The sequence below is a fragment of the Camponotus floridanus genome, unplaced genomic scaffold, assembly GCF_003227725.1.
Source record: "Camponotus floridanus strain SB8 unplaced genomic scaffold, Cflo_v7.5 scaffold189, whole genome shotgun sequence".
NCBI lineage: Eukaryota > Metazoa > Arthropoda > Insecta > Hymenoptera > Formicidae > Camponotus > Camponotus floridanus.
Window position 1 is genome coordinate 114,442 of NW_020229313.1, and position 27,259 is coordinate 141,700.

The 27,259-nt window shown below is 29.9% G+C and overlaps 4 protein-coding genes across 10 annotated transcripts in view; 2 read left to right on the forward strand and 2 right to left on the reverse strand.

Annotated features, from left to right (window-relative positions):
* LOC105250964 overlaps window positions 1–4,055 on the reverse strand; it is a 50,241-nt gene extending 46,186 nt beyond the window's left edge. Inside the window, exons 1-6 of one of the 2 annotated variants that reach the window (XM_011257385.3) lie at window positions 3,730–4,054; window positions 2,862–3,164; window positions 1,388–1,834; window positions 986–1,160; window positions 648–866; window positions 95–486 (exon numbers count right to left, since the gene is read on the reverse strand). In XM_011257385.3, the coding sequence (XP_011255687.1) occupies window positions 95–486; window positions 648–866; window positions 986–1,160; window positions 1,388–1,834; window positions 2,862–3,100 (1,472 nt within the window). In that variant the 5' untranslated portion in view covers window positions 3,101–3,164; window positions 3,730–4,054. Of the gene's footprint in view, window positions 1–94; window positions 487–647; window positions 867–985; window positions 1,161–1,387; window positions 1,835–2,861; window positions 3,165–3,729 lie in introns of both variants that reach the window. The other variant, XM_020027411.2, reaches the window with a different exon arrangement.
* A 2,089-nt stretch (window positions 4,056–6,144) lies between these two features.
* On the forward strand, window positions 6,145–10,527 carry LOC105250965 (guanine nucleotide-binding protein subunit beta-5). Its single transcript, XM_011257387.3, has 5 exons — window positions 6,145–6,821; window positions 8,901–9,037; window positions 9,129–9,247; window positions 9,369–9,726; window positions 9,875–10,527. Exons 1-5 carry the CDS (start codon window positions 6,713–6,715, stop codon window positions 10,202–10,204), a joined length of 1,053 nt encoding a protein of 350 aa, XP_011255689.1. The 5' UTR covers window positions 6,145–6,712; the 3' UTR covers window positions 10,205–10,527.
* Window positions 10,528–11,702: 1,175 nt separating this feature from the next.
* The window catches only part of LOC105256525 (protein FAN), a 46,947-nt gene continuing 31,390 nt past the window's right edge, over window positions 11,703–27,259 (reverse strand). For 4 of the 6 annotated variants that reach the window (XM_025407770.1, XM_025407771.1, XM_025407773.1 and 1 more), the window contains 2 exons: window positions 12,997–13,248; window positions 11,703–11,904 (listed from right to left, as the gene is read on the reverse strand). In XM_025407770.1, coding sequence (XP_025263555.1) covers window positions 11,789–11,904; window positions 12,997–13,248 — 368 coding nt within the window. In that variant the 3' untranslated portion in view covers window positions 11,703–11,788. Of the gene's footprint in view, window positions 11,905–12,996; window positions 13,249–21,728; window positions 21,914–27,259 lie in introns of those variants that run through there. The other 2 variants (XM_025407776.1, XM_025407774.1) reach the window with 2 other exon arrangements.
* On the forward strand, window positions 19,754–20,857 carry LOC112637645. The gene has a single exon (XM_025407778.1). The coding sequence runs from the start codon at window positions 20,021–20,023 to the stop codon at window positions 20,792–20,794; it is 774 nt and encodes a 257-aa protein (XP_025263563.1). The 5' UTR covers window positions 19,754–20,020; the 3' UTR covers window positions 20,795–20,857.

A 27,259-nucleotide genomic window follows, 5' to 3' on the forward strand; every position in this document is an offset into this window, starting at 1 on the left:
AATTTATAATTGATCATTGAGCAATGTATTTTGCTATTAAAATAATATATTTTTTAGTATAAATTATTATTATCCAAGACAAATATATTTTCACCTATGATATAATCTATCATCTGTAGTAATTAATTTCAAGCATCCACCACCATTATAGGAAAATTGATCACAGAATTCGAAAGTATTGATATTAGGGGCAGGTAATTTTTCTTCAAAATTGACGACATTATCGCACACTCGTATAATATTCCTCTTATTTTCATAGATATGTTCTATACGTGTACGTAACTTTTTAATATCATTATTTTTGTCACCTTGACCATTATTAACTCCATCGTCATCTTTAACATCTTCAAGGGTAGTTTGTGTAGATCGCGTAAATTGTAAATGCGGCGCGGGAACTGCTAGTTGCAGTTGTTGCATTCGCAAATTATAGAATGTTTTTTTTCCGTGCACGCTCTCGCCGTTTATCTTGTACGGTTCAAAATGCTCCTAAACATAAACATAAATGTTCTTAAAATTATAAATTATTTTGAATTAAATTTAAAAACTTTTCTTAATTAAATGTCTCAAGTATTTTTAATTGAATATTTTTGAATATTTTCAAATATATATTAAAGATTAAATTTTTTTGTTTTGTTATATAAATTTACTTCGCCATTATAATAATAGCAGACACCAGCACCACGACAAAAGGAAGTCTTAAATGTTTCATCTTCATAAATAGGTACATGTACATATAGATATGGAAACAGCTGAGCCCAAAATAAATCCTCTAACACCTGGAAAGTACTTGGACCAAAGTATTCATGCGTCCAACCAGGTGCAAAAATCGCTACAGAAAGATCTTGTTTTCGAATTAAATCTAACGCCTTGAACATAAAAATTTATTTTCGCTATCTCAGCTTAATCTTTCTTAAGATAATAAGACAATAAAATAATAATAATAATATAAGGCTATAATAATAGTAATAATAATAATAGTAATTACATATGCTGAATTAAATCCTCCTCCACCTGGACATCCTCTGCCCCAAACATCTAATCCTACATAAATATCTTTACCATCACGACCTAATTCCTTTGCAAATATGCGACTATTGCTAAGTCGTGATTCCGTCCAATTATAATTTAAAAATATACCGTCGCAATGTAAGAAAAATTCTCTGAGGCAAAAAAATCATAATTAAAATTTGCTAGAATTAAGAAATAGAATGTATGATATTAAATTCAATATTAAATTTATAAAAATGAATGTATCATATTAAGTATTAAATAAAAATTAATGAAATTAATAAAAATAAAAGTGTTAATAAATAAAAGTTAATAAAATTAATAAATTAATAAATAAATTAATAAAATTAATAAATTAATAAATAAAAGATTAAATTACTTATTATTATCATTCAGTTCATTCTGCCAATTCAATTCTCCCTTATTGGTAATACTATCATACCAGATAATCTCTGAATTTTCAATTTCTTTATGAATATTTTCTGTTAAATATTTAACAAAATATATTAAATTATCAATATCTTCCTGATTAATTTTATTTTCAATGTTCAGAAGCCAGCCTTCAAATTGGTAACACTTTGCAACCAATATTAAAGCATTTGCAAATTTTTTTGCATTCTCCTGTGATATAAGAATCATATTCCAAGTATCATTATTTCCTTCTGTAATTACAGTACCCAATACTTTTACACCATGATGGTGTGCTGCATTGATCCACCCACAGGGTGGAATAGTTATAAAGTGATGACTAAAATAAACAAATGTATCGACAACACTCCAGTGATAAAATATATAAGAATCATGAGAGGTAGAGCCCCATAAGAATCTAAAAAGAAATATAAAACAAAGAGATATAAAGTAACAGACTTGATTAGAAAATTTATAAAAATTTATCTCTCTTACACATATCACACACATATACATATACAGGGCCAAAAGTCTGGATATACCTAAATATCTCACAAACGGTGCATTTTAGAAAAAAATGTTTCAGGCAAAAGTTGTTTGGTTTCGAGGGAGTCATAAGACGGTACCATTGGACCTTGAAGAGTCATTTGAAGGTCACGCGAAGGTCACTTCAATTTTTTTTAATGGAATACCCTATATATTTTTATATATTCTTGTAGCTCATCTCGAGATATTTCCAAAACACTATAATTAAGTTAGTTTCCATTAAGTGCCTTCCGAGTTATGAGGCTTGAAGTAATTTCTTAATTTTACATAAACCATAAAATATCTAGTAAAATATTCATTTTTCAATTATCTTACCTTAATACTTTTATGTACAAAATAATGAGAGGAATCAATTGGTGTAAAGAAAACATACAATTGTTTTTAAGAAAAAATATGGAATTGTCAATTGCAAATTCCATATTTTTTCTTAAAAACAACTGTATGTTTTCTTTACACCAATTGATTCCTCTCATTATTTTGTACATAAAAGTGTTAAGGTAAGATAATTGAAAAATGAATATTTTACTAGATATTTTATGGTTTATGTAAAATTAAGAAATTATTTCAAGCCTCATAACTTGAAAAGTATTCAATGAAGAAATACTTTATTATAGTGTTTTGGAAAAATCTCGAGATGAGCTACAAGAATACATAAAAATATATAGGGTGTTCCTTTAAAAAAAATTGAAGTGACCTTCGCGTAACCTTCAAATGACTCTTCAAAGTCAAACCAATGGTACCATCTTATATCCCCCTAGAAACCAAACAACTTCTGCCTGAAACATTTTTTTCTAAAATGCACCGTTTGTGAGATATTTAGGTGTATCCAGACTTTTGGCGCATCCTGTATATGTATGTATAAAATTTTAAAATACTCTTTGTGTAATTTGTATAATTACCTGTCCTCCAAGTAACCACCCTTCATGTCATGACAGACAAGTGTCCTTGGCTGTTCATCTCTGTCTATTTTTTCCAATGAAATTTTCTGTGCACTGATTTCTGAACCTTGATATACATAATCAACTGACTCTGTGATACATGATACTGGTAATTCTGTTAATCCATTTTCCAAGGCATTGTATAATTCTGTCAATGTTTCAAAAGGCAATATTTCTCTTACTTCTTCACTGCTTGCCATCTTTGTGGTTTCTAAATTCCATTATTGTAAGATTCTTACTAATACATTGCTGCCGTAATATTTCCTGTAGATATCAGCGGAAGGTATGATAATTCATTAAAAAAAAATTGTTGGTTTTGATAGTAATATTATTCATTGTGGTGAAATTAAAGTGACAATTACCTAATCTTCTGATACTATTATCTACTGACAATTATCATGTACAATGAATGACAAAGAACAAAATAAGAATTTGTTAAACATTTTAGTTGATATAAAAATTATTATATTTTAACAAATTTTTATAAAAGTACTTTTTTTATAAAACTATACTTGCAATGCAAAGAATTTTTTTGTTCACATAAATATATAACACATGTTTGAGCAATATTTATAATTATGTTGTACAAAGAACTTAAAATCTCTTTTTATACAATCAAAATAAATTTACTTACTAATAAAATTTTTTTATAAATAAATAATACTTTTTATAAATAAATAATATAAATAATTGAGAAGAGGAAAAAATCAAATATATAATTTTAGAAATGATTTCTACAAATTATTATACTTTTATATATATATATATATATATATATATATATATATTTTACAATAAAACATGATCAAAAATGTAATCTAATACATACATGTATAGGTTATATAGATAAATTTGCTTTTTGTTCTTTGAATTTTATTGGTTAACATCATGGGACAGAGTGTATTCCTGCGGGGGTGAAGCTCAAAGGGTGAGGGGAAAGAAATGTCTAATGCAACGGAATATGAGGCATGTAAGATGGCGACGGATATTAATTTCACGGAGTGTGATATTTTTGAATTTCTTAATATTCAAAAATGATTCGGAATAACACAGCGATTTCAGATGATAGATGATTTCACGGAATCTCTCATATTTTATTCGATTTACGTCCGTGCGACGTGAAAATAGACGCTAAATCTGATGCATCTAAGATGGCCACGACAATAAACCCCTTATCCCTCAAGGTGCCTTTACATAGGAGCGTCTGAGCATCGAGCGTTAAAGCGTCAAAAAGTGTGACAAGCGCAGTGTGCCTATGCCAATGTTTCATGCATTCGTGATTAAAAATATTGTTTTTATTGATTTTCAACATGCACACGTTATATCTTATACAAAGAATACATTGTAATAAATAATATTCATGTTGTAATAATATATGTTTAGAAGACATATATTTATGCCAATTATTTGGTTATGTTGTACTACGTTGCTAATCGCACAATTCTATAATATATATTGTATAATAATATCTATTATACAGGGTCTACCAAAAGTGTGGAAACCCCTAAATATCTCGGAAAATATACGTTTTACAGAAAAGTGTTTCCAACAAAAGTTGTAGGGTTTAAGAAGATCTATATACTGATTCTATCAGTTTGACCTTGGATGGCGTCGTCAAGGTCAGGTCAAGGGCACATTGACTTTTTTAAATGACACCCCCTACATTTGATTGCATATTCTTATAGCTTAATTCAAGAGCTTTCCAAAACACTATAATAATGTTCATTTTTATTAAGTACTTTGCGAGTTATGAGGGTTGAAATAATTTCTTAATTTTACATAAACCATAAAATATCTAGTAAACCATTCATTTTTCGATTATCTTACCTTCATACTTTTATGTACAAATTAATGAGAGGAATCAATTGGTGTAAAGAAAACACATAGTTGTTTCTAAGAAAAAATATGTAATTTGCAATTAACAATTCCATATTTTTTCTTAAAAACAACTGTATGTTTTCTTTACACCAATTGATTCCTTTCATTATTTTGTACATAAAAGTATGAAGGTAAGATAATCGAAAAATGAATGGTTTACTAGATATTTTATGGTTTATGTAAAATTAAGAAATTATTTCAACCCTCATAACTCGCAAAGTACTTAATAAAAATGAACATTATTATAGTGTTTTGGAAAGCTCTTGAATTAAGCTATAAGAATATGCAATCAAATGTAGGGGGTGTCATTTAAAAAAGTCAATGTGCCCTTGACCTGACCTTGACGACGCCATCCAAGGTCAAACTGATAGAATCAGTATATAGATCTTCTTAAACCCTACAACTTTTGTTGGAAACACTTTTCTGTAAAACGTATATTTTCCGAGATATTTAGGGGTTTCCACACTTTTGGTAGACCCTGTATATTATATATATTAATACATTTTCTATGAAGAATATACAATCTACTTATCTCTACGGTATCTATTAAATTTTTATTACTAAACATTGTATTAGCGTCAAGATGCTGGAATCTGCCTGTTTAGAATTATGCGCAAAGGTGCGGCCTCATTGACGCTAAAAAGTAGCGTCAACCATTGGTTGAACAAAGAGGTAAGTATAGTTGCTTCATTGTTCAACCAATGGTTGACGCTACTTTTTAGCGTCAATGAAATTGCACCTCAAGGGTGCTGCGCACGTGTTTTTGACGCTCAACGCTTGACGCTAAACGTTTCCATCTAAAGACGCTAAGAAGTAACGTCAACCATTGGTTGAACAAAGAAGTAGTTGCTTCATTGTTTAACCAATGGTTGACGCTACTTTTTAGCGTCAATGAAATTGTACCTTTACTTCTTTGTTCAACCAATGGTTGACGCTCATGGATGTAAGAAATACTGGACAGAGCATAAAGTACTCTTTTAGACGAGAAGAGGATGAAATCTGAGGGGTTTATTGTTACGGTCTTAGGTGCATCAGATTTAGCGTCTATTTTCACGTCGCACGTAAATCGAATAAAATATGAGAGATTCCGTGAAATCATCTATCATCTGAAATCGCTGTGTTATTTCGAATCATTTTTGAATATTAAGAAATTCAAAAATATCACACTCCGTGAAATTAATATCCGTCGCCATCTTACATGCCTCATATTCCGTTGCATTAGACATTTCTTTCCCCTCACCCTTTGAGCGTCACCCCCGCAGCAATACACTCTGTCCAGTATTTTTTACGTCCATGGTCCAGACTCTGTATTCTAGGGACACTAGATCACGCATATCATAAGCGCCATCTCGGAACCTGCAAACGTTGTAATCGATCAGAGTAGTGGCTGCGAAGTGCTGAAGCAACTGTGTGTATATATATATGGTGTGTGTGTATGTGCGTATGCGCATTTATTGCTGCTGATGTATACTTCGATGCCAAGTGATTGTTTCGGGTTAATTTGTCATATATCGATTATTCTTTTTTACCGCATGTGACAGATTGTTTTCGTTTAAAAACAGACGTACAATAAGAAAAAACGAAGATTGCATAGAAAAAACTTTAATGATGCGCGTAAAGTGTTATTGTTAATATTTGCCAGCATCTTACAATTTTCCTTTGCGAAAATAATATTTCAGAGATTTAGCGAATTATATAGAATTCTAAAAGTAAACGATTAATTGCCTTTGTGTAATTAATAAATAAATCATTTAGAACAAGAAAGAATTGTTATGAAGATGCATATATACTTATATATATCTCATATTAGTGTTTATATATATATGTGCCAACTCTATATGCAATAACTATACATGATGTGTAATTTCAATGAAGTGTATATATGAAATTTCTCTATCATTAAAAGTGATCCAGCATCAAACAAGTGAGACAATATGGACTCTGTTACGACGGAATTGGAACATATAGAGAAGCTGGCAAAAGAGGCAGAATGCTTAAAGATACGTTTGGAAGATGAACGACAGAAATTAAATGATATTACACGTAAGAAATTAAATGATATTACACATTGTCAGAAGATTTTATTTGCTGATATGTTGCTTACATACAAACATTTGTAAACTTTCCAAATCTCCTTTCAGTATTTTATGTTACTTTTTGGTTAATTTCAAAAAAAAATTGAGGTACTATGTACAGGGTAGACCATTTTAATCAATACACGCGAATATCTTAAAAACACTGCATCAAATCGGAAAATGTTTCAGACAAAAGTTGTATGGCTTGAAAGGGGACATAGGATGGTGTCATTAATTTGATCTTGAAGAGTCACCTGAAGGACATGTAAAGATTACCTCCAACTTTTTAAACAGAACACCCTATATACTTTTGCATGTTCTTGTAGCTTACCTCGAGAGCTTTTCAAAACACTATAATAAAGTATTTCTTCATTGAATACTTTTCGAGTTACGAGGCTTGAAGTAATTTCTTCATTTTACATAAACCATAAAATATCTAGCAAAATATTCATTTTTTGATTATCTTACCTTAATACTTTTATGTACAAAATAATGAGAGGAATCAATTGGTGTAAAGAAAACACATAATTTGTTTCAAAGAAAAAAATATATAATTTGCAATTAACAATTACATATTTTTTTTCGAGACAATTATGTGCTTTCTTTGCAACAATTGATTCCTCATTATTTTGTACATAAAAGTATTAAGGTAGGATAATCGAAAAATGAATATTTTACTACATATTTTACGGTTTATGTAAAATTAAGATATTATTTTAAGCCTCATAACTCGAAAAGTATTCAATAAAAAAATACTTTATTATAGTGTTTTGGAAAGCTCTTGAGGCAAGCTATAAAAATATGCAAAAGTATATAAGGTTCCACATAAAAAGTTGGAGGTGACCTTCACGTGACCTTCAGGTGACTCTTCAAGGTCAAATTAATGGCACCATCTTATGTCCCCCTTCAAGCCATACAACTTTTGTGTGAAACATTTTTTGATTTAATGCAGTATTTCTGAGATATTTGCGTATTGATTAAAATGGTCTACCCTGTATATACAAGGTGTCCTAGACCACCCGTACACCCCTTTTCTTTCAAAAAGTAAGCATTTTAGAGAAAAACGTTTTCGACAAAAATTGTATGATTTTGAGGGGAACATAAGATGGTGTCATTGGTTTGACCTTGGATGGCATCGTTAAGGTCAGGTCAAGGATACCTTTAATTTCTTAAATGGAACCACCGATTTTTTATTGCATATTCTTATAGCTTATGTCGAGAGCTTTCCAAAACACTAGAATAAAGTATTTTTTCATTGAGTACTTTTCGAGTTATGAGGCTTGAAATAATTTTTCAATTTTACATAAAATATCTAGTAAAATATTCATTTTTTTATTATCTTACTTTAATACTTTTATGTACAAAATAATGAGAGGAATCAATTAGTGTAAAGAAAACACACAATTGTTTTTAAGAAAAAATATGTAATTGTTAATTGCAAATTATATGTATATTTTTTCTTCGGAACAATTATGTGTTTTTTTTTACATCAATTGATTCCTCTCATTATTTTGTACATAAAAGTATTAAGGTAGGATAATCGAAAAATGAATATTTTACTAGATATTTTATAGTTTATGTAAAATTAAGATATTTTAAGCCTCATAACTCGAAAAGTACTCAATAAAAAAATGCTTTATTGTAGTGTTTTGGAAAGCTCTCGACATAAGCTATAAGAATATGCAATAAAAAATAGGTGGTTCCATTTGAGAAAGGTGTCCTTGACCTGACCTTAACGATGCCATCCAAGGTCAAACCAATGACACCATCTTATGTTCCCCTCAAAACCACACAATTTTTGTCGAAAACGTTTTTCTATAAAATGCTTAGTTTTTAAAAGAAAAGGGTGTACGCATGGTTTAGGACACCCTGTATACTTTATAATTACACAAATATGACTTTTATTAATAATATATTATTCTTTCTTTCTATAAGAAAATATATTGATATATATATAATGAGATTTAGATTAATAATTTGTTTTACTGTTTTGAATATTTTAATATATCTAAATGAAATATATTTATGCCTCTACGTTTTGTTTCAGTTGCTAGTATAGCTGATAGGCTTGAAGCAATTAATTGTATAAATGTAAAACCAAGACGTATTCTAAAAGGACATCAAGCTAAAGTTTTATGTTCTGATTGGTCTCCTGATAAGCGTCATATTGTTTCCTCTTCGCAGGTATATGTAATGCTTTATTTATAATTATATTTATCTTATATTACACAATAATAGTTTATATTATGTATATATTGTATGATTCAACTTTTAGGATGGAAGAATGATTATTTGGGATGCTTTTACTACAAATAAAGAACATGCTGTTAGTATGCCAACTAGATGGGTGATGGCATGTGCTTATGGTCCCAGTGGCACTTTAGTTGCATGCGGGTATTTATAATAATAGATTAATTTATTTATAATTTATATATCAAACAAAATATGTTAAAGAAAACATTCTCACTTATAAATCGCTATTGATGATAACACACTATGTTCTATAATATTACAGAGGTCTGGATAATAAAGTTACAGTATATACATTAAGTTTGGAGGATGATGTTTCGGCTCATAAGAAAACTGTCGGCACACATACATCGTATATGTCATGTTGTGCATTTCCCAACAGTGATCAACAAATTTTAACAGGTAGCGGAGACAGCACATGCGGTTTGTGGGATGTAGAGAGCGGACAATTGTTACAGAGTTTCCAAGGGCATTCTAGCGATGTCATGTCCATTGATTTAGCACCGAGTGAAACTGGAAATACATTTGTGTCAGGTGGTTGCGACAAATTGGTCTTGATTTGGGATATGCGGAGTGGTCAGTGTGTGCAAAGCTTTGAAGGACATCAATCTGATGTTAACTCAGTATGTAGTAGTTTAATTATATCTCTCATAACTTGCCATAGTATTGTAATAACAAAAAGATTATTGATTTATTATATCTAATTGATATATTTCATAGTTTCTTTACAAAATATGTAATATTATATTATTGTATTTGTTATGTAAACAGGTGAGATTTCATCCAGGTGGTGATGCAGTAGCAACAGGTTCGGACGATGCTACTTGTCGCTTATTTGATCTACGCGCTGATAGAGAAGTTGCGGTATATGCAAAAGAGAGTATAATATTTGGAGCAAACGCAGTTGATCTTAGTGTAAGTGGACGATTGCTCTTTGCTGGATACAATGATTATACAGTGAATGTGTGGGATACTTTGAAATGCCAACGAGTGGCACTATTGTATGGACATGAAAATCGAGTTTCATGCCTAAGAGTTTCCCCGGATGGTACTGCCCTATCTACTGGAAGTTGGGATTCAACTTTACGAGTTTGGGCTTAATAGTAATAATTATTACTATTACCTTACCTTGAGAATGTTAGACTATTCCTCTGCTATTCAACATATAGTTAATATATTTCTTATTTTAGCCTATTTATTTAGATTCTCGCTTTTTCAGCTATTTTTTATGTCATTCATGTTTTCATAAAATATACGCACATGTGTGTGTATGTGTGATGTATTAAACAAATGTACATTTTTAGTAACAAACTTGCTATATCATATGTGAGATGTAATTAGTAATATTTAACATGAGTATGGCAATGTGATAATAGTGAAATTGCATTAGGCTGGTCCTAATTTACAGAAAAATTTTAATGAATATATACATGAATATATATATATATATATATATATATATATATATATATATATATGTACATGTGTATGTGTATGTATATATACACATATATAAAATTTATAGCACAAGAAAATCAGTATGTATATGACAAAATAAATTTCATAAATCCAGGTCTTTTTTATAAACATTTTGTTTTTTTTAACTTTTTTAAAAGTATATCTTTCCAGTTTTTGTTATATCTATTCTATTGTTATATCTATTTCTCATGTGAGAATTATTGGAAATTTATTAAGTATTCATACAGATTCATTAGTTTTATTAGATATTTTTTACATTTTTTGATTTGAAATCGACTTTCTGTAATTATAAGAAATACCACATTAATTATAAATTTCGACTTATAATCGAGATTTTAGAAGATTTTACATTATTACAAATTGGGTTTTTAGAACAAAAAGAGAACTAAAGAAACTTCATATTTATTTTAAAACAGTTAATTTTTTAGCAACGTCTTATGGACGTCCCATTGAACTATAGAACTAACTGGAACGAGCGCTGCCTTTGTTATTGTCCGGTGACTTCGAGCCGAGAGAGACGGTATCTATTTGGTATTCCCGTCTCTCTTTTTCTTATTACCTTTGAAGTTCAGGATATTGTAAGGTGGATAAGATTATGTGGATAGAATGGGCAAAATAGATAAAAATATAAAAATCAAACAACCCGATTATCGGGAAATCTACCTAAAAGCTGGTATGAGAGTTTGACATCGGGATCACAAGAGGCATGACAAAAGCAGGAAGAATAGGATTTATCCTAAAGTAAGAAGAAGAAAAGAAAATTTACTTGAACGTTTCATTAGTTAAAAACAACGTTGGATTATCTCCAGCAAAATATATAAAAATATCAATCTCTATATATATAATTCAGACAAAACATCTGGCAACGCACAAAATGAAGCTCTTGAAGCTAAAAATCAAATTCGCTCTTTCGCTTTCAATTTCGCTCTTTGAAGCTAAAAATCAAATTCGTTCTTATTTACCCTCACTCTTATTTTTGATGAACCATTAATAAGATATATAAATTTTTGTAATATTACAAATCCATTGCTTCATTAATAAAAGTCAATCGACCATAATTTTATATTTTTCTGTTTACAAGAAAATATTATACATCTTAATATATAACAAATAAGTAATAAATGTGTATTATAATATATTTCCGTTATCTTTATATCAAATTTTCTTTAGTCACTAATAGTAATTATCTATATTAGTAATACTGTATCATTGCTCTCTTTCTTTCTCTCTCTCATGACATTTCCATATAATAACTTTCCTGTCTTTTCCTCCTGTTATTATCAAGTTATTATCAGCAATCACAGCTAGGGCGCAAAGCGGCCCTGAAAAGAAAATGTGTATATAATATACATATATATTAAAACAATTTATTTCATAAGATAAAGGAAATATAGTTAACAAAAAAGAGAATTAATATACAGGGTGTCCCAAAAACCCCAGACCGGTCGAATATTTCATAAACTATGCACTTTAGAAAGAAATGTTTCAGACAAAAGTTGTATGGCTTGAAGGAGGCCATCAGATAGTGGCAATGATTTGATATGGGAGAGTCATTTGAAAGTCACGTGAAGATCACTGTCAATTTCTTAAATGGAACCCCCTATTTTTTATTACATATTCGTGTAGCTTATCTCGAGAACTTTCCAAAACACTATAATAAAGTATTTCTTCATTGAGTACTTTTCGAGTTATGAGGCTTGAAATCATTTCTTAATTTTACATAAACCGTAAAATATCTTGTAAAATATTCATTTTTTGATTATCTTACCTTTATAATTTTATGTACGAAATAATGAGAGGAATCAATTGGTGTAAAAAAAAACAGTTGTTTTTAAGAAAAAAATATGTAATTCGCAAATAACAATTACATATATATTTTTTTTTAAAACAACTATGTGTTTTCTTTACATCAATTGATTCCTCTCATTATTTTGTACATAAAATTATTAAGATAAGATAATCGAAAAATGAATATTTTACTAGATATTTTATGGTAATTTTATGGTATGGATATTTTACTAGATAGTTTATGCAAAATTAAGAAATGATTTCAAGCCTCATAACTCGAAAAATATTCAATGAAGGAATACTTTATTATAGTGTTTTGGAAAGCTCTCGAGATAAGCTACACGAATATGTAATAAATAATTGGGGGTTCTATTTAAGAAATTGACAGTGATCTTCACGTGACTTTCAAATGACTCTCCCATGTCAAATCATTGCCACTATCTGATGGCCCCCTTCAAGCCATACAACTTTTGTCTGAAACATTTCTTTCTAAAGTGCATAGTTTATGAAATATTCGACCGGTGCGGGACTTTTGGGACACCCTGTATAACATATTATACAAAATTTTCTTACTATAAATAGCAATTTATTAAATCAGTATATATCATTTTATGTAGAATATTTACCATCATGACATTGTATTTGTGAAACAAATACAGCTCCTTGATGATTCCATATATTAAGACTTCCATCGTTATCGCCTATCAATAGAAACATTCCCATCCAGGCTAAAGTCAATGGTTCGCTTTTTAAGCTGATGGAAAATATCTGTGTATTTGTTCGAACGTCGATTATATTCAATACTTTGTCTTCTGCACACGATATTACACTGCTACACTGTTTATCAAACGTTACCGCATTTATCTTGCATATATGGCCTTTTAACAACAAATATTAATAATATATAACATCAACACACACATTATTTTCTTTCACTATCAAAAAGTAATCTCTAATCATAAAAATTAAAAATTCACATTATTTATTCAGTCAGCTAAATCTAGCTGTTCTAATAGATTTTGCCAAATTACAACAAAACCTGTTATATCAAATAATTTTAACAGAATGTTAGTAAAAACGTTACAAATCTGCTAATATAATTTGATAGTAAAACACTAGCAGAAACCGAGCAAAATTGGCACAGAATTATCATAGCAGATTGCAGCAATAGAGCAGGATCTGCGCACACAATCTTTAATAGCAAATTGACGACAGAAATAGGATTGGCATGATTCAATAGTTCCTTCGCTTATATGAGCCACTATATGAGCTGTATTTTCTTGCAATTTAATTTTTGTTAAAAATATATATAAATATATTTTTAAATTGCGAGAAATATATATATTTTTAACAAAATATATATATTTTAAATATTTATATAAAAAGTCATGATTAATAAAAATCAAAAATATAGTAATTATCATTTTAATTTCTATCACTTAATTTCTGATATCTAAAACAAGCAGATGAGATTCAAAATATTAAACTGATTGGAATCAATTTGAAAAATGAGAAATTATTTAATTACTGTCTATTTGAGGCATAAAGCAAGAATTTAATTCTAAATAAATTATATCTTAAGCTTTATAAATGAAATTTACTTTTATCATTTATTTTATTATTAATTTAATTAAATTGAACTAATCCTTCTAAAATATAACTACAATAAAACATATTATATTCAAAATGAATAGAGGAAAACAGGCAATATATTATATTATATGTCATATTAGAAGACAATTGTAATTAACCAATAACTCGCCGATAATATTCTTATTTAATAACTGTAATAAGTAATTTTATTGCATTTATATAACATTAATATAAGTAAACACAAATTTTGTTCGATTTCTGTTGTCAATTTGCAATAAGATTGCACAGATCCTGTTCGGTTTCTATCACTCTGTTGTCAGATTATGTTCTACAGACTCTGTAAAACATAATGACTCTCGTTAGAACATAAGCTTAATGGATACAGATGACTATGGTTCTGATGTGGGATTCTGATCGAATTTGCTGCCAATCTGCTGACATTTTGCTTACCGAATATTTGTTTTATTTATTTACGCAATTAAATATTTAGTTTTGCATTATTGATAAACTCTTTTTTTAAATTGCGTTTTATAAGTTGTAAATATAAGCAAAATGTATGCCTATGAGTGATTGAATGGACAAATTATGCATTTGCATAATTAACTTGTATAATATTTTGCAAGTTTCTCATTATTGCGATTTCTATATTATAACTACTTAACAAATTATGTTTATTGTATATAATATCATACCATACATACATATATATACAGAGTGTCCCAAAAGTCCCGGACCGCTCAAATATTTTATAAACTATGCACTTTAGAAAGAAATGTTTCAGACAAAAGTTGTATGGCTTGAAGGGGGCCATCAGATAGTGGCAATGATTTGACATGGGAGAGTCATTTGAAAGTCACGTGAAGATCACCGTTTCTTAAATGGAGCCCCCTACTTTTTATTACATATTCGTGTAGCTTTTCTCGAGAGCTTTCCAAAACACTATAATAAAGTATTTCTTTATTGAGTACTTTTCGAGTTATGAGGCTTGAAATCATTTCTTAATTTTGCATAAACCATAAAATATCTAGTAAAATATTCATTTTTCGATTATCTTACCTTAATACTTTTATGTACAAAATAATGAGAGGAATCAATTGGTATAAAGAAAACACATAGTTGTTTAAAAAAAAAAAATGTAATTGTTAATTGCAAATTACATATTTTTTTCTTAAAAATAACTATGTTTTTTCTTTACACCAATTGATTCCCTTCATTATTTTGTACATAAAAGTATTAAGGTAAGATAATCGAAAAATGAATATTTTACTAGATATTTTATGGTTTATGCAAAATTAAGAAATGATTTCAAGCCTCATAACTCGAAAAGTACTCAATAAAGAAATACTTTATTATAGTGTTTTGGAAAGCTCTCGAGAAAAGCTACACGAATATGTAATAAAAAAAAATAGGAAGTTCCATTTAAGAAATTGAAGGTGACCTTTACGACACCTTCAAATGACTCTCCAAGTCAAATCATTGCCACTATCTGATGGCCCCCTTTAAGCCATACAACTTTTGTCTGAAATATTTCTTTCTAAAGTGCATAATTTATGAAAGTTTATTCGACTGGTCCGGGACTTTTGGGACACTCTATATATACACATATACAGGATAACTGAAAAAGCGCCCACAGAGCAAGTAGCGTTATTCCTGATTAAAAGTCGAAAAATCCTGAACCATTTTTTTCTATAATGCTTACTAACAAGGGAAGTTCGGCAAGTGTAAAATTCAAAAAAATCTGTAACTTTGCATAAGTTTAGACTAGATGGACCTAATCACGAAGCAATTTTTTTTAGCGGCTGATATTCAGTTTTAAGGGTGGAAACACCCTCTTGAAAAAAATCTGTGTTTACGTTTCTGAGTGAATATCTCCGAAACAATAAGAAATATCGAAAAATGTTTTAAATAAAAGTTTTATGGTTTCAAGAACACTTTACAACGGTGTAATTAGATTTTTTAAAAATGTTAATTTTTTCGAAATATCCCCACCACTTATTTTTTTTTATTTAAATTTTAAATTTTTCTTGCAACTAAATTAAAGTTCCCCAGTAAGCAAAATGTTAGCAGTCTGTCAGCAGCATGCAAGCAGATTCAAACAGAATATTGCGGCAGATTGGCATCAACTGCGTCCGCATTAAGCTTGGGTTCTGCTAGCAGAATCTGTCAGCATAAACCGACAGCAGATTGACAGCAGAAATCGAACAGGATCTGCGCGTGCAATTTGATGTTAGATTGTCCGCAGAAACCGAACAGAATCTGCGGATGCAACCTGATGGCAAATGGACAGCAGAAATTTCACAAGATTTGCACTTTTATTAATATTATATAAATGCAACAAAATTGATTATTACAGGTGCTAAATAACAATATTATCGGCAAGTTAATTAGAATTTTCTGATAGAAAATGACATATATGTAATATGTTATATCATAGTTATATTTCATATAGCGAAGGACTAATTTCAATTCTATTTAATTAAATTAATAATAAAGTAAATGTAACTTGTAAAACTTGAGAGGTAATTTATTTAGAATTAAATTCTTGCTTTATGCCTCAAATAGGCAGTGCATGAATAATTTTCCATATATTATATTGATTCCAATCAGTTTAATATTCTGACTCTCATTTGCTTGTATCAGATATCAGAAATTAAAGTGAAAAATTAAAATGATAATTACTATATTTTTAGTCTTTTATTCATATTCGTGACTTTATATATATTTCTGACAGAAATTCAATTACGAGAAAGTACAGCTCACGTAGCGGTAAGTGAAGGAACTATCGAATCATACAAACCCTGTTCCATTTCTGCCATCAATCTGCTATCAGAGATTGTATGTGCAGATCCTGTTCGATTTTTGCCGACAATCTGGTAACTGATTATGTTAACAAGCTTTGTTATATTTCTGTTGACATTCTGGCGACATCACATGATATATCAGAACCTGCATCGAGTCTGTAATCTTTCTGTCGACAACAATTTCTAACAGATTCCCTGACAAGATCTGCTTTAGCAGACTTGGCTATTGGGGTCATTTCACGCCAAATTCAACCATATATAATAAAGTTATGTTCCGTGAATGCGTCTTTGAGAAATAAGCTAAAAACGACGCCCTTATAGGCATACTCTCAATTTTATCGACTCGCTACTTGGCTACGACAGAGCTTCTCTTTCTCCTATAACTTTCCGCAATACAAAAATATGATAAAACGGATGTTTATAATAAACCTAATCACATTAGTGATTTTTGTATATTACACATGTTATATATAATATATGATTCTCATAATATATGTATACAGGGTGTCAATTAAGTCCCGGGACGGCTGAATATTTTCTCATGTAAGGTATTTTTGAAAAAGGTCAAGGTCATTTCTGAAGTAATTTTCAACGAGGAATTCAACGGTGACCTTCAATTTGACCTTGAGCTTGACCTTCAAGGTTATTTGAAGGTCAAAGTGTTTTTTTTAAATAGGAACCCCTATTTTTGATTGTATATTCTTATAGCTGACCTCGAGAGCTTTCCAAAACACTATAATAAAATATTTTTCCCTCAAGCATTTATCGAGTTATGATGCTTCAAATCATTTCTTAATTTTACATAAACCGTAAAATATCTTGTAAAATATTCACTTTTCGATTATTTTACCTTAATACTTTTATGTACAAAATAATGAGAGGAATCAATTGGCGTAAAGAAAACATATAGTTGTTTTTAAGAAAAAATATGTAATTTGCAATTAACAATTCCATATTTTTTCTTAAAAACAACTGTATGTTTTCTTTAAACCAATTGATTCCTCTCATTATTTTGTACATAAAAGTATTAAGGTAAAATAATCGAAAAGTGAACATTTTACAAGATATTTTACGGTTTATGTAAAATTAAGAAATGATTTGAAGCATCATAACTCGATAAATGCTTGAGGGAAAAATATTTTATTATAGTGTTTTGGAAAGCTCTCGAGGTCAGCTATAAGAATATACAATCAAAAATAGGGGTTCCTATTTAAAAAAAACACTTTGACCTTCAAATAACCTTGAAGGTCAAGCTCAAGGTCAAATTGAAGGTCACCGTTGAATTCCTCGTTGAAAATTACTTCAGAAATGACCTTGACCTTTTTCAAAAATACCTTACATGAGAAAATATTCAGCCGTCCCGGGACTTAATTGACACCCTGTATATCATAATATATATGATATATATGTATATCGCGAGAGGAAAATTAAATTCGTCAAGAAAATAATTACTTATTTAAATCTTTGGTAAAGAAACATTAAAGATTATCGTCTTTGAACAAAATGATACAACGCAACGAAATGAACGGGTGTACTATAACGTATATGTAATATTTTCTGTTTATATAAACATCATTATATTTATGAGTGAAACACGAATGAAAATGAATACACCTAAATATAGTCAAATCTATTTATTTCATGCGTAAATAGATCCAGAAATACAGCAAACGCACATATGTGTATATGTATACATAAAGAAACATTATATGTATAACAGGTATAAAGAAAGAAGAAACTTGTATTATATAGTAGGCTATAATTAATTATATGATCCTAATTACATACTAACTTTCATCTGACCATTTTTGTCAGCTGCTTCGTTTTTAAGATATTCTACTGTTTCTTTTAAAAAATGGAACATTTTATAAGAAGCAATACAGAAATATGACTTACATTACTATTGGTAATATTATTTGTATATAAAACTCTTCGGTATATATGTTTCTGATTGTAAGAGTATTAAAGTCTAAGAGAGTAACAAAATAAGGAAGTTATTGAATCATTGAATGGTTCAAAGGTTGAAAGATTACCGAGATAGGAGCAAAAGATGGAAAGATTATAAGAAGGTTATCTTTAATGTTCATATTTTTTATATTATTAGTTGGTATAAAAGCCATCTCTTTCTGCATTTCATTCATATGTTATTCAACGTGTTGTGCGTGTGATACTTTACGCAAAAATTTTCATATAACCGTTACTCAAGCATTTGTGTCAAAATGGTTATAAATGTAGCAAACGTTATAATTTGTTAATTACAACGTTCCACATTGCAAATCTGGCTGTCACTCCCGTTAATCATCGCGAAGTAGAACTCCACGATGCAATTTCCAGCTTGATAAGAAATTCTATAAACGATTATGTTACAATTGAATACGATTGGGGACTTGATTTTGATGATTCATCGGAACCTCATGATGTACAACTTGTAGATTCGTATGATTTTCATACTGAAGAAGACAGCTACGAAGATGAAATTTGTATTATAGATGACGAAGGTGGAAGTGTAGATTTAAATTATAAAAGAAAAACGGTGGAATATTGGAATAGTGGGAAAAAAAGACGTTTATCCCTTTCTGTTGTACAGAATCGTTTTAAAAAGGTAAATTCTCTTAAGAAATAAGCATAGTACTAACTGCAGATGAATGAATATTATTACTAATAATAAATAGTTGTTTATAATTGATAAAAAACGTTGATAATAAGAGAAGTCAGAAATGACGTTTTTGAGTCGCATGTTTATTTGCACTCGATTCGCATTAATTTTGGTTATGTTTAATATAATTTTTTTTAATATTTAAATATTGGATTTTTTTTATAGGTAAAACACATTTCGCAATTGTACCGATGGCAAGAGTATGTAATGCGTGGAGGAACAAACAGAGACAAATTGATATTTATTGCTGAATATGTACTGATAAAATTTCAAGAAGCTATTGAGAGAGGATCTATCATTCATGATATAGATTTACGAAGGTGAGCGCTAGAAGCAAAAGAGCAAGTTGATTTTACTACGTTTAGAGCAGGACATTGGTGGATATGGAATTTTAAAAAGGTTCATCACATTACATCACGTAAAATAACAAAATTTAAATCGCAATCTAATTCACAATCTGATATACTGATACGTCAAAATGCAGAAGAATTTGTGAAAACTGTAAAACCACATATTGATGTAATTGGTGAAGGATCAACTTATAATGCAGATGAAAGCGGATTTAATCTAGAAATACATTCTGGAAGAACATTAGCTAATATGGGAGCAAAAACAATCGAAGCTACTATTCAATCTTTATCTTCTATAAGTCACAGTTATACTATTATGCCAATTATATCTGCGGATGGATCTCTTCTTTCGCCTTTATATATAGTCTTGAAAGAAATTACTGGATCATTTGGTCCACGAGTAGAAGAAACCCTTTTTCGACCTGTTAATGTTTACATTGCGGCTTCAAAATCCGGAAAACTTACAACTCAACACTTTAAAATTTGGTTTTTAGAAGTATATCTTCCAAATACTAAAGAGAAAAGTTTGCTATTGTTAGATTCATGGACAGGCCATTGTCCAGAACAATTAATAGAACATATACCAAAAGACAAACAAGTAACTATTTTAACAATACCAAAGAAAACAACTGCTTTTGTACAACCTTTAGATGTTTTTGGCTTCAGAATCTGGAAAAATTTTATTCGAAGCTTTTCTGATAATGTTATTTTACATAATTACGATGTAAATTTACATTTACGCAATAACATCATAAAATTACAGTCTTTGACACATAATCAACTTTCTTCTCCAAGATTTAAAAATTTATTTAAATATAGTTGGTACAAAAGTGGTTATTTATCAACAAGGCCGGAAAAGTTTGAGAATCCAATCAATTATTGTTATTTTAAAGAAGAAAAGAATATACCAAAATGCAGCATTTGTGGTAAAATGGCTTTTATACGTTGTGCGTGGTGCAAAAATTATTTTTGTTTTGACCATTTCTTTGAACAATATCATTATTGTAACAATTATATAAAATAAATATCTTATTTCTGTTAAAATAAAACCGAAAAGAAACTGTTCATAAAAATACCGGTTTTATATACAAATAATAATACTAACAATAATAATACTAACAAATAATAATACTAACAACAAAGAGTTTTATATACAAATAATAATACTAACAATAATGTAAGTCATATTTTTGTATTGCTTCTTACAAGATGTTTCATTTTAATAGAAACAGTAGAATATCTTAAAAACGAAACAACTGACAAAAATGGTCAGATGAAAATTAATTAATTAATTATAACCTCTTATATAATACGTGTTTTTTTTATATGTATACATATACACATATGTGCGTTTGCTGTATTTCTGGATCTATTTACGCATGAAATAAATAGATTTGACTATATTTAGGTGTATTCATTTTCATTCGTGTTTCACTCATAAATATAATGATGTTTATATAAATAGAAAATATTACATATATGTTATAGTACACCTGTTTATTTCGTTGCGTTGTATCATTCTAGACGATAATCTTTAATGTTTCTTTACCAAAGATTTAAATAAGTAATTATTTTCTTGACGAATTTAATTTTCCTCTCGCGATATACATATATATCATATGTATTATGATATATACATATATTATGATAACTATATTATATATAACATGTGTAATATACAAAAATCACTAACGTGATTAGGTTTATTATAAACATCCGTTTTATCATATTTTTGTATTGCGGAAAGTTATAGGAGAAAGAGAAGCTCTGTCGTAGCCAAGTAGCGAGTCGATAAAATTGAGAGTATGCCTATAAGGGCGTCGTTTTTAGCTTATTTCTCAAAGACGCATTCACGGAACATAACTTTATTATATATGGTTGAATTTGGCGTGAAATGAACTTTAATTTAGTTGCAAGAAAAATTTAAAATTTAAATAAAAAAAATAAGTGGTGGGGATATTTCGAAAAAATTAACATTTTTTAAAAATCTAATTACACCGTTGTAAAATGCTCTTGAAACCATAAAACTTTTATTTAAAACATTTTTCGATATTTCTTATTGTTTCGGAGATATTCACTCAGAAACGTAAACACAGATTTTTTTCAAGAGGGTGTTTCTACCCTTAAAACCGAATATCAGCCGCTAAAAAAAATTGCTTCGTGATTAGGTCCATCTAGTCTAAACTTATGCAAAGTTACAGATTTTTTTGAATTTTAAACTTGCTGAACTTCCCTTGTAAAGCGTAATTATTGAGTAAACTTGCGCCAATAAGCACCGACTTTTAGACGGGCGCACGTCAGTGACCCGCCCGCCTTGTAGTGTGCGTGAGCGCTCCGTTTCAACGCTATGTTATGCCACTATCGTGCAATATTCTTATGCGTTGTAATAATGTGAAAAACTTTAATTTGCATTAAAAATCATATTTCTTCCGTCAAAAGCATTTTCTTAAAAAAAATTTCGACAAGGAGGCTAAAGATTAGTGCTTATTGGCGCAACTTTACTCAATAATTACCGCTTTATTAAGCATTATAGAAAAAAATAGTTCAGGGTTTTTCGACTCGATTTTTAATCAGGAAAAACACTATTTGCTTAATGGGAGCTTTTTAAGATAAACCCTGTATGTGTGTATATATATATATATATATATATATATATATATATATATATACAGGGTGTCCCATTTTAATGCCCCACCCCAAATAACTTTCTTATTTTTAATTTTAGAAAAAGATGTTTCAGACAAAAGTTGTATGGTTTCGAGGGGGACATAAGATGGTACCATTAATTTGATCTTGAAGAGTCACATGAAGGTTACGTGAAGATCATTTTCAATTTCTTAAATGGAACACCCTATATATTTTTGCATATTCTTGTAGCTTATCTCGAGAGCTTTCCAAAACACTATAAATAAACATTTTTTCATCAAGTACGTTTCGAGTAATGAGGCTTGAAATCATTTCTTAATTTTACATAAACCATAAAATATCTTGTAAAATATTCATTTTTTGATTATCTTACCTTAATACTTTTATGTACAAAATAATGAGAGAAATCCATTGGTGCAAAGAAAACATACAGTTGTTTTTAAGAAAAAAATATGTAATTTGCAATTAACAATTCCATATTTTTTCTTAAAAACAACTGTATGTTTTCTTTACACCAATTGATTTCTCTCATTATTTTGTACATAAAAGTATTAAGGTAAGATAATCAAAAAATGAATATTTTACAAGATATTTTATGGTTTATGTAAAATTAAGAAATGATTTCAAGCCTCATTACTCGAAACGTACTTGATGAAAAAATGTTTATTTATAGTGTTTTGGAAAGCTCTCGAGATAAGCTACAAGAATATGCAAAAATATATAGGGTGTTCCATTTAAGAAATTGAAAATGATCTTCACGTAACCTTCATGTGACTCTTCAAGATCAAATTAATGGTACCATCTTATGTCCCCCTCGAAATCATACAACTTTTGTCTGAAACATCTTTTTCTAAAATTAAAAATAAGAAAGTTATTTGGGGTGGGGCATTAAAATGGGACACCCTGTATATATATATATATATATATATATATATATATATATATATACAGGGTCTACCAAAAGTGTGGAAACCCCTAAATATCTCGGAAAATATAAGTTTTACAGAAAAGTGTTTCCAACAAAAGTTGTAGGGTTTAAGAAGATCTATATACTGATTCTATCAGTTTGACCTTGGATGACGTCGTCAAGGTCAGGTCAAGGTCACATTGACTTTTTTAAATGACACCCCCTACATTTGATTGCATATTCTTATAGCTTAATTCAAGAGCTTTCCAAAACACTATAATAATGTTCATTTTTATTAAGTACTTTGCGAGTTATGAGGGTTGAATGATAGAGTAGCGCCGGTATTAACATTATCCAAGGTGTACTACATGGAGGTTACTCGCTCGGATTTGCATCTGTTGTGTGTGTGATCCAGCTAACTAAGGCAAGATCGGTCGTGGATCCAGTCAGCAAAAGCAAAGACCCAACCAAATTACAATCGAGCATTTAAAGACCTGGAAAGCAATCGACATAGTAAACAGTAAATAAATTTGTGGATGCTCATTTATCATAATAATTGTTCGAAATGTGTGCGTGTGCGTGCGTGCGGTGCGTGTATACAGAGATCAGGTTAGGTTGCACCAAACGATTGCAAATGTGTTTCAATGTGTTAAAGTAAATGCTGAAAGTGGCTGCCATTTACTTCCTGACAATATGCTAATCTTTGGTAGAATGTAGAAATGACTTTACGATTCGTTTCAAAAGGTATCAAAGCCATTTCATCCCTTATTCGCTGTATCAATTCGTGAATGGTTTTAGGTTTTGTTCTGTAAACCTTACTCTTCAGATATCCCCATAGATAATAATCAAGAGGAGTTAGATCTGGTGATCGAGATGGCCAATCCTCTCCTCCCTCATTTCCGTTCCTTCTTCCTATCCACCGTAGCGGAAAAGTCTCATTTAAAATACGACGTGGTCCTGCACCAAAATGAGCAGGAGCTCCATCATGCTGAAATCATATTTCTTGGAAATTATTTGGAAAAGTATTCTGTATGGCTAGAATTATTTGATCAACAAGTAATCTCTCATACCTTTGAGCGTTCAAATATTCTTCAAAAAAAAACGGCCCTATTAAATAGCCATCTATTATTCCGCACCATACATTTATTTTTTGTGGATGTTGTGTGTGAGTTTCCCGCACCCAATTCGGATTCTCATCTGACCAGAAACGAAAATTTTGATTATTAACTTCTCCCGTTAAGGTAAAAGTTGCCTCGTCTGTGAAAACAATTTGATAAGGGAAGATGGACCGGACATCTATTAGTGCCATCATTCTTTCACAGAAATGTATACGACGCTCCTCATCTCCGTTTTGCAATTCTTGAACGTATTGCAATTTATATGGATGGAACTTGTTCTTCTTTAAAATTCTTCAAACCGACATGGGAGCAATATCGTGAGTTTGAGCGACTCTCTGAACACTAGAATTGGGATCTTCAATAAATGTCTGCAGAACATCAAGTTGTTTTTCTTCGTTGGTTGCAGACAATGGTCTTCCTGACTTAGAGCGATTTCTTACGCTACCAGTTTGTCTAAAACGTTCTATTGTTTTTAACACAGTGGACTTATTAATTCGACGGTTCGGATACGTGTCATTAAATAATCGAACGACATCAGAGAACGATCTTTCGTTATCACCCCATCCACGCATCATGAGGATAGTGATTCTTTCACGTTCCGACAAGTCGCCAGCCATTTTTAAAACGTTTAATTTTAATTAATCGTACGTTGTATTTGGACGATAACAATTAATTTCTGCTTGCTCAAAGCTGAAGTTAGAAGGTGCTCGTTCTTTGATAGCTTTATACATTCTTAGTTGAATTTTAAATGCGAGTTAGACTGCATGTAGTGCGTCACATAGCGGTAAATGAAGGAACTAACGAGACGTTTCATACACGTTTTATGGAGCAATTTTTTGGCAATTTGACTTCAGCGAAATATGAGGATATGTTGAGGAATCGATCTTGCCTTAGTTAGCTGGATCACACACACAACAGATGCAAATCCGAGCGAGTAACCTCCATGTAGTACACCTTGGATAATGTTAATACCGGCGCTACTCTATCATTCAACCCTCATAACTCGCAAAGTACTTAATAAAAATGAACATTATTATAGTGTTTTGGAAAGCTCTTGAATTAAGCTATAAGAATATGCAATCAAATGTAGGGGGTGTCATTTAAAAAAGTCAATGTGACCTTGACCTGACCTTGACGACGCCATCCAAGGTCAAACTGATAGAATCAGTATATAGATCTTCTTAAACCCTACAACTTTTGTTGGAAACACTTTTCTGTAAAACGTATATTTTCCGAGATATTTAGGGGTTTCCACACTTTTGGTAGACCCTGTATATATATATATATATATATATATATATATATATATATATATATATAGGGTAGACCAAAAGTTTGGATACAATCGAATATCTCATATAGAATGCATTTTAGAACAAAATGCTTTAGACAAAAATTGCAAGGATTAAAAAGATGTATTTAACTATAATATCCATTTGACATTGAATGACGTCGCCAAGGTCAGGGCAAGGTGAACTTGAATTTTTTAAATGGAACCCCCTATTTTTCATTGCATATTCTTGTAGCTTACCTCGAGAGCTTTCCAAGACACTATAATAAAATATTTCTTCATTGAATACTTTTCGAGTTACGAGGCTTGAAGTAATTTTTCAATTTTATATAAACCATATAAATTTTATATAAATATTTTATAAAATATCTAGTAAAATATTCATTTTTTGATTATCTTGCTTTAATATTTTTGCAAAATAATGAAAGGAATCAATTGGTATAAAGAAAACACATAATTGATAAAGAATTCGGCTCTATGTAATTAATAACACGATACTTAAGAAACGAGCAAATAAAGAGCCAAACGCGGATGGTAGTGCGTAAATTTCTTAAACATTAATTGTTCGCGAAAATTTCGGCAAGCGAAAGACTCGGGTTCGATTCCCGATTCAGCGATTTCGCCCCGATATTTTTCTTGTCTACATCTCTTCAGGGGGGGGGGGGGGGAAGAGGGTTTTATAGAATTCTCAAAAATGAGAATCTATATCTTGGTATATACATCAAGTAAAATATTTGTATATATGCCTTCTGCACGTAAAAAAAAACAAAAAAAAATTCACGAACAATTAATGTTTAAGAAATTTACCATCCGCGTTTGGCTCTTATTTGCTCGTTTCTTAAGTATAGTGTTATTAAAACACACAATTGTTTCAAAGAAAAAATATGTAATTGTTAATTGCAAATTACATATTTCTAAATAGTTAAATAAATCCTTTTAATCCTTACAACTTTTGTCTAAAATGCATTTTAAAACATTTTGTTCTAAAATGCATTTTATACGAAATATTCGAGTATCCAGACTTTTGGTTCACCCTGTATATACATATACAGATCTGAAATGATGCACTAAACTTTAGGAGCGTATTCTAGAAGTCAAAATAAGACTTTTTTTTCTTATGAACATGGGTCCGCAAATGAACCCCTCTCCGAGCTAAAATTCAAGAAAGTATGAAATTGACCAAACATCTGCAACGGAAATTTATTTATCTCTCAAGAGAAGGTGATAGATAACGTCAAAATCAAGATCAAATAATAAAGCAATCCATAAATTTTTTTCTGAAATACAGCTAATTTTCAATTTTTTCCCCAAACTTTAGAAACCTCTAGCTTGAAGAAAGGTTCATTTGTGGACCCATATTCGTAGGAAGAAAAAGTCTTATTTTGATCTCTAGAATACGCTCCTAAAGTTTAGTGCATCATTTCAGATACACCCTGTATATATACAATTAACAATTACGTATTTAAAAAAAAAAACAACTATGTTTTTTCTTTATTTAATTTAAAGTCACCTAGGTGACTTTTAAGT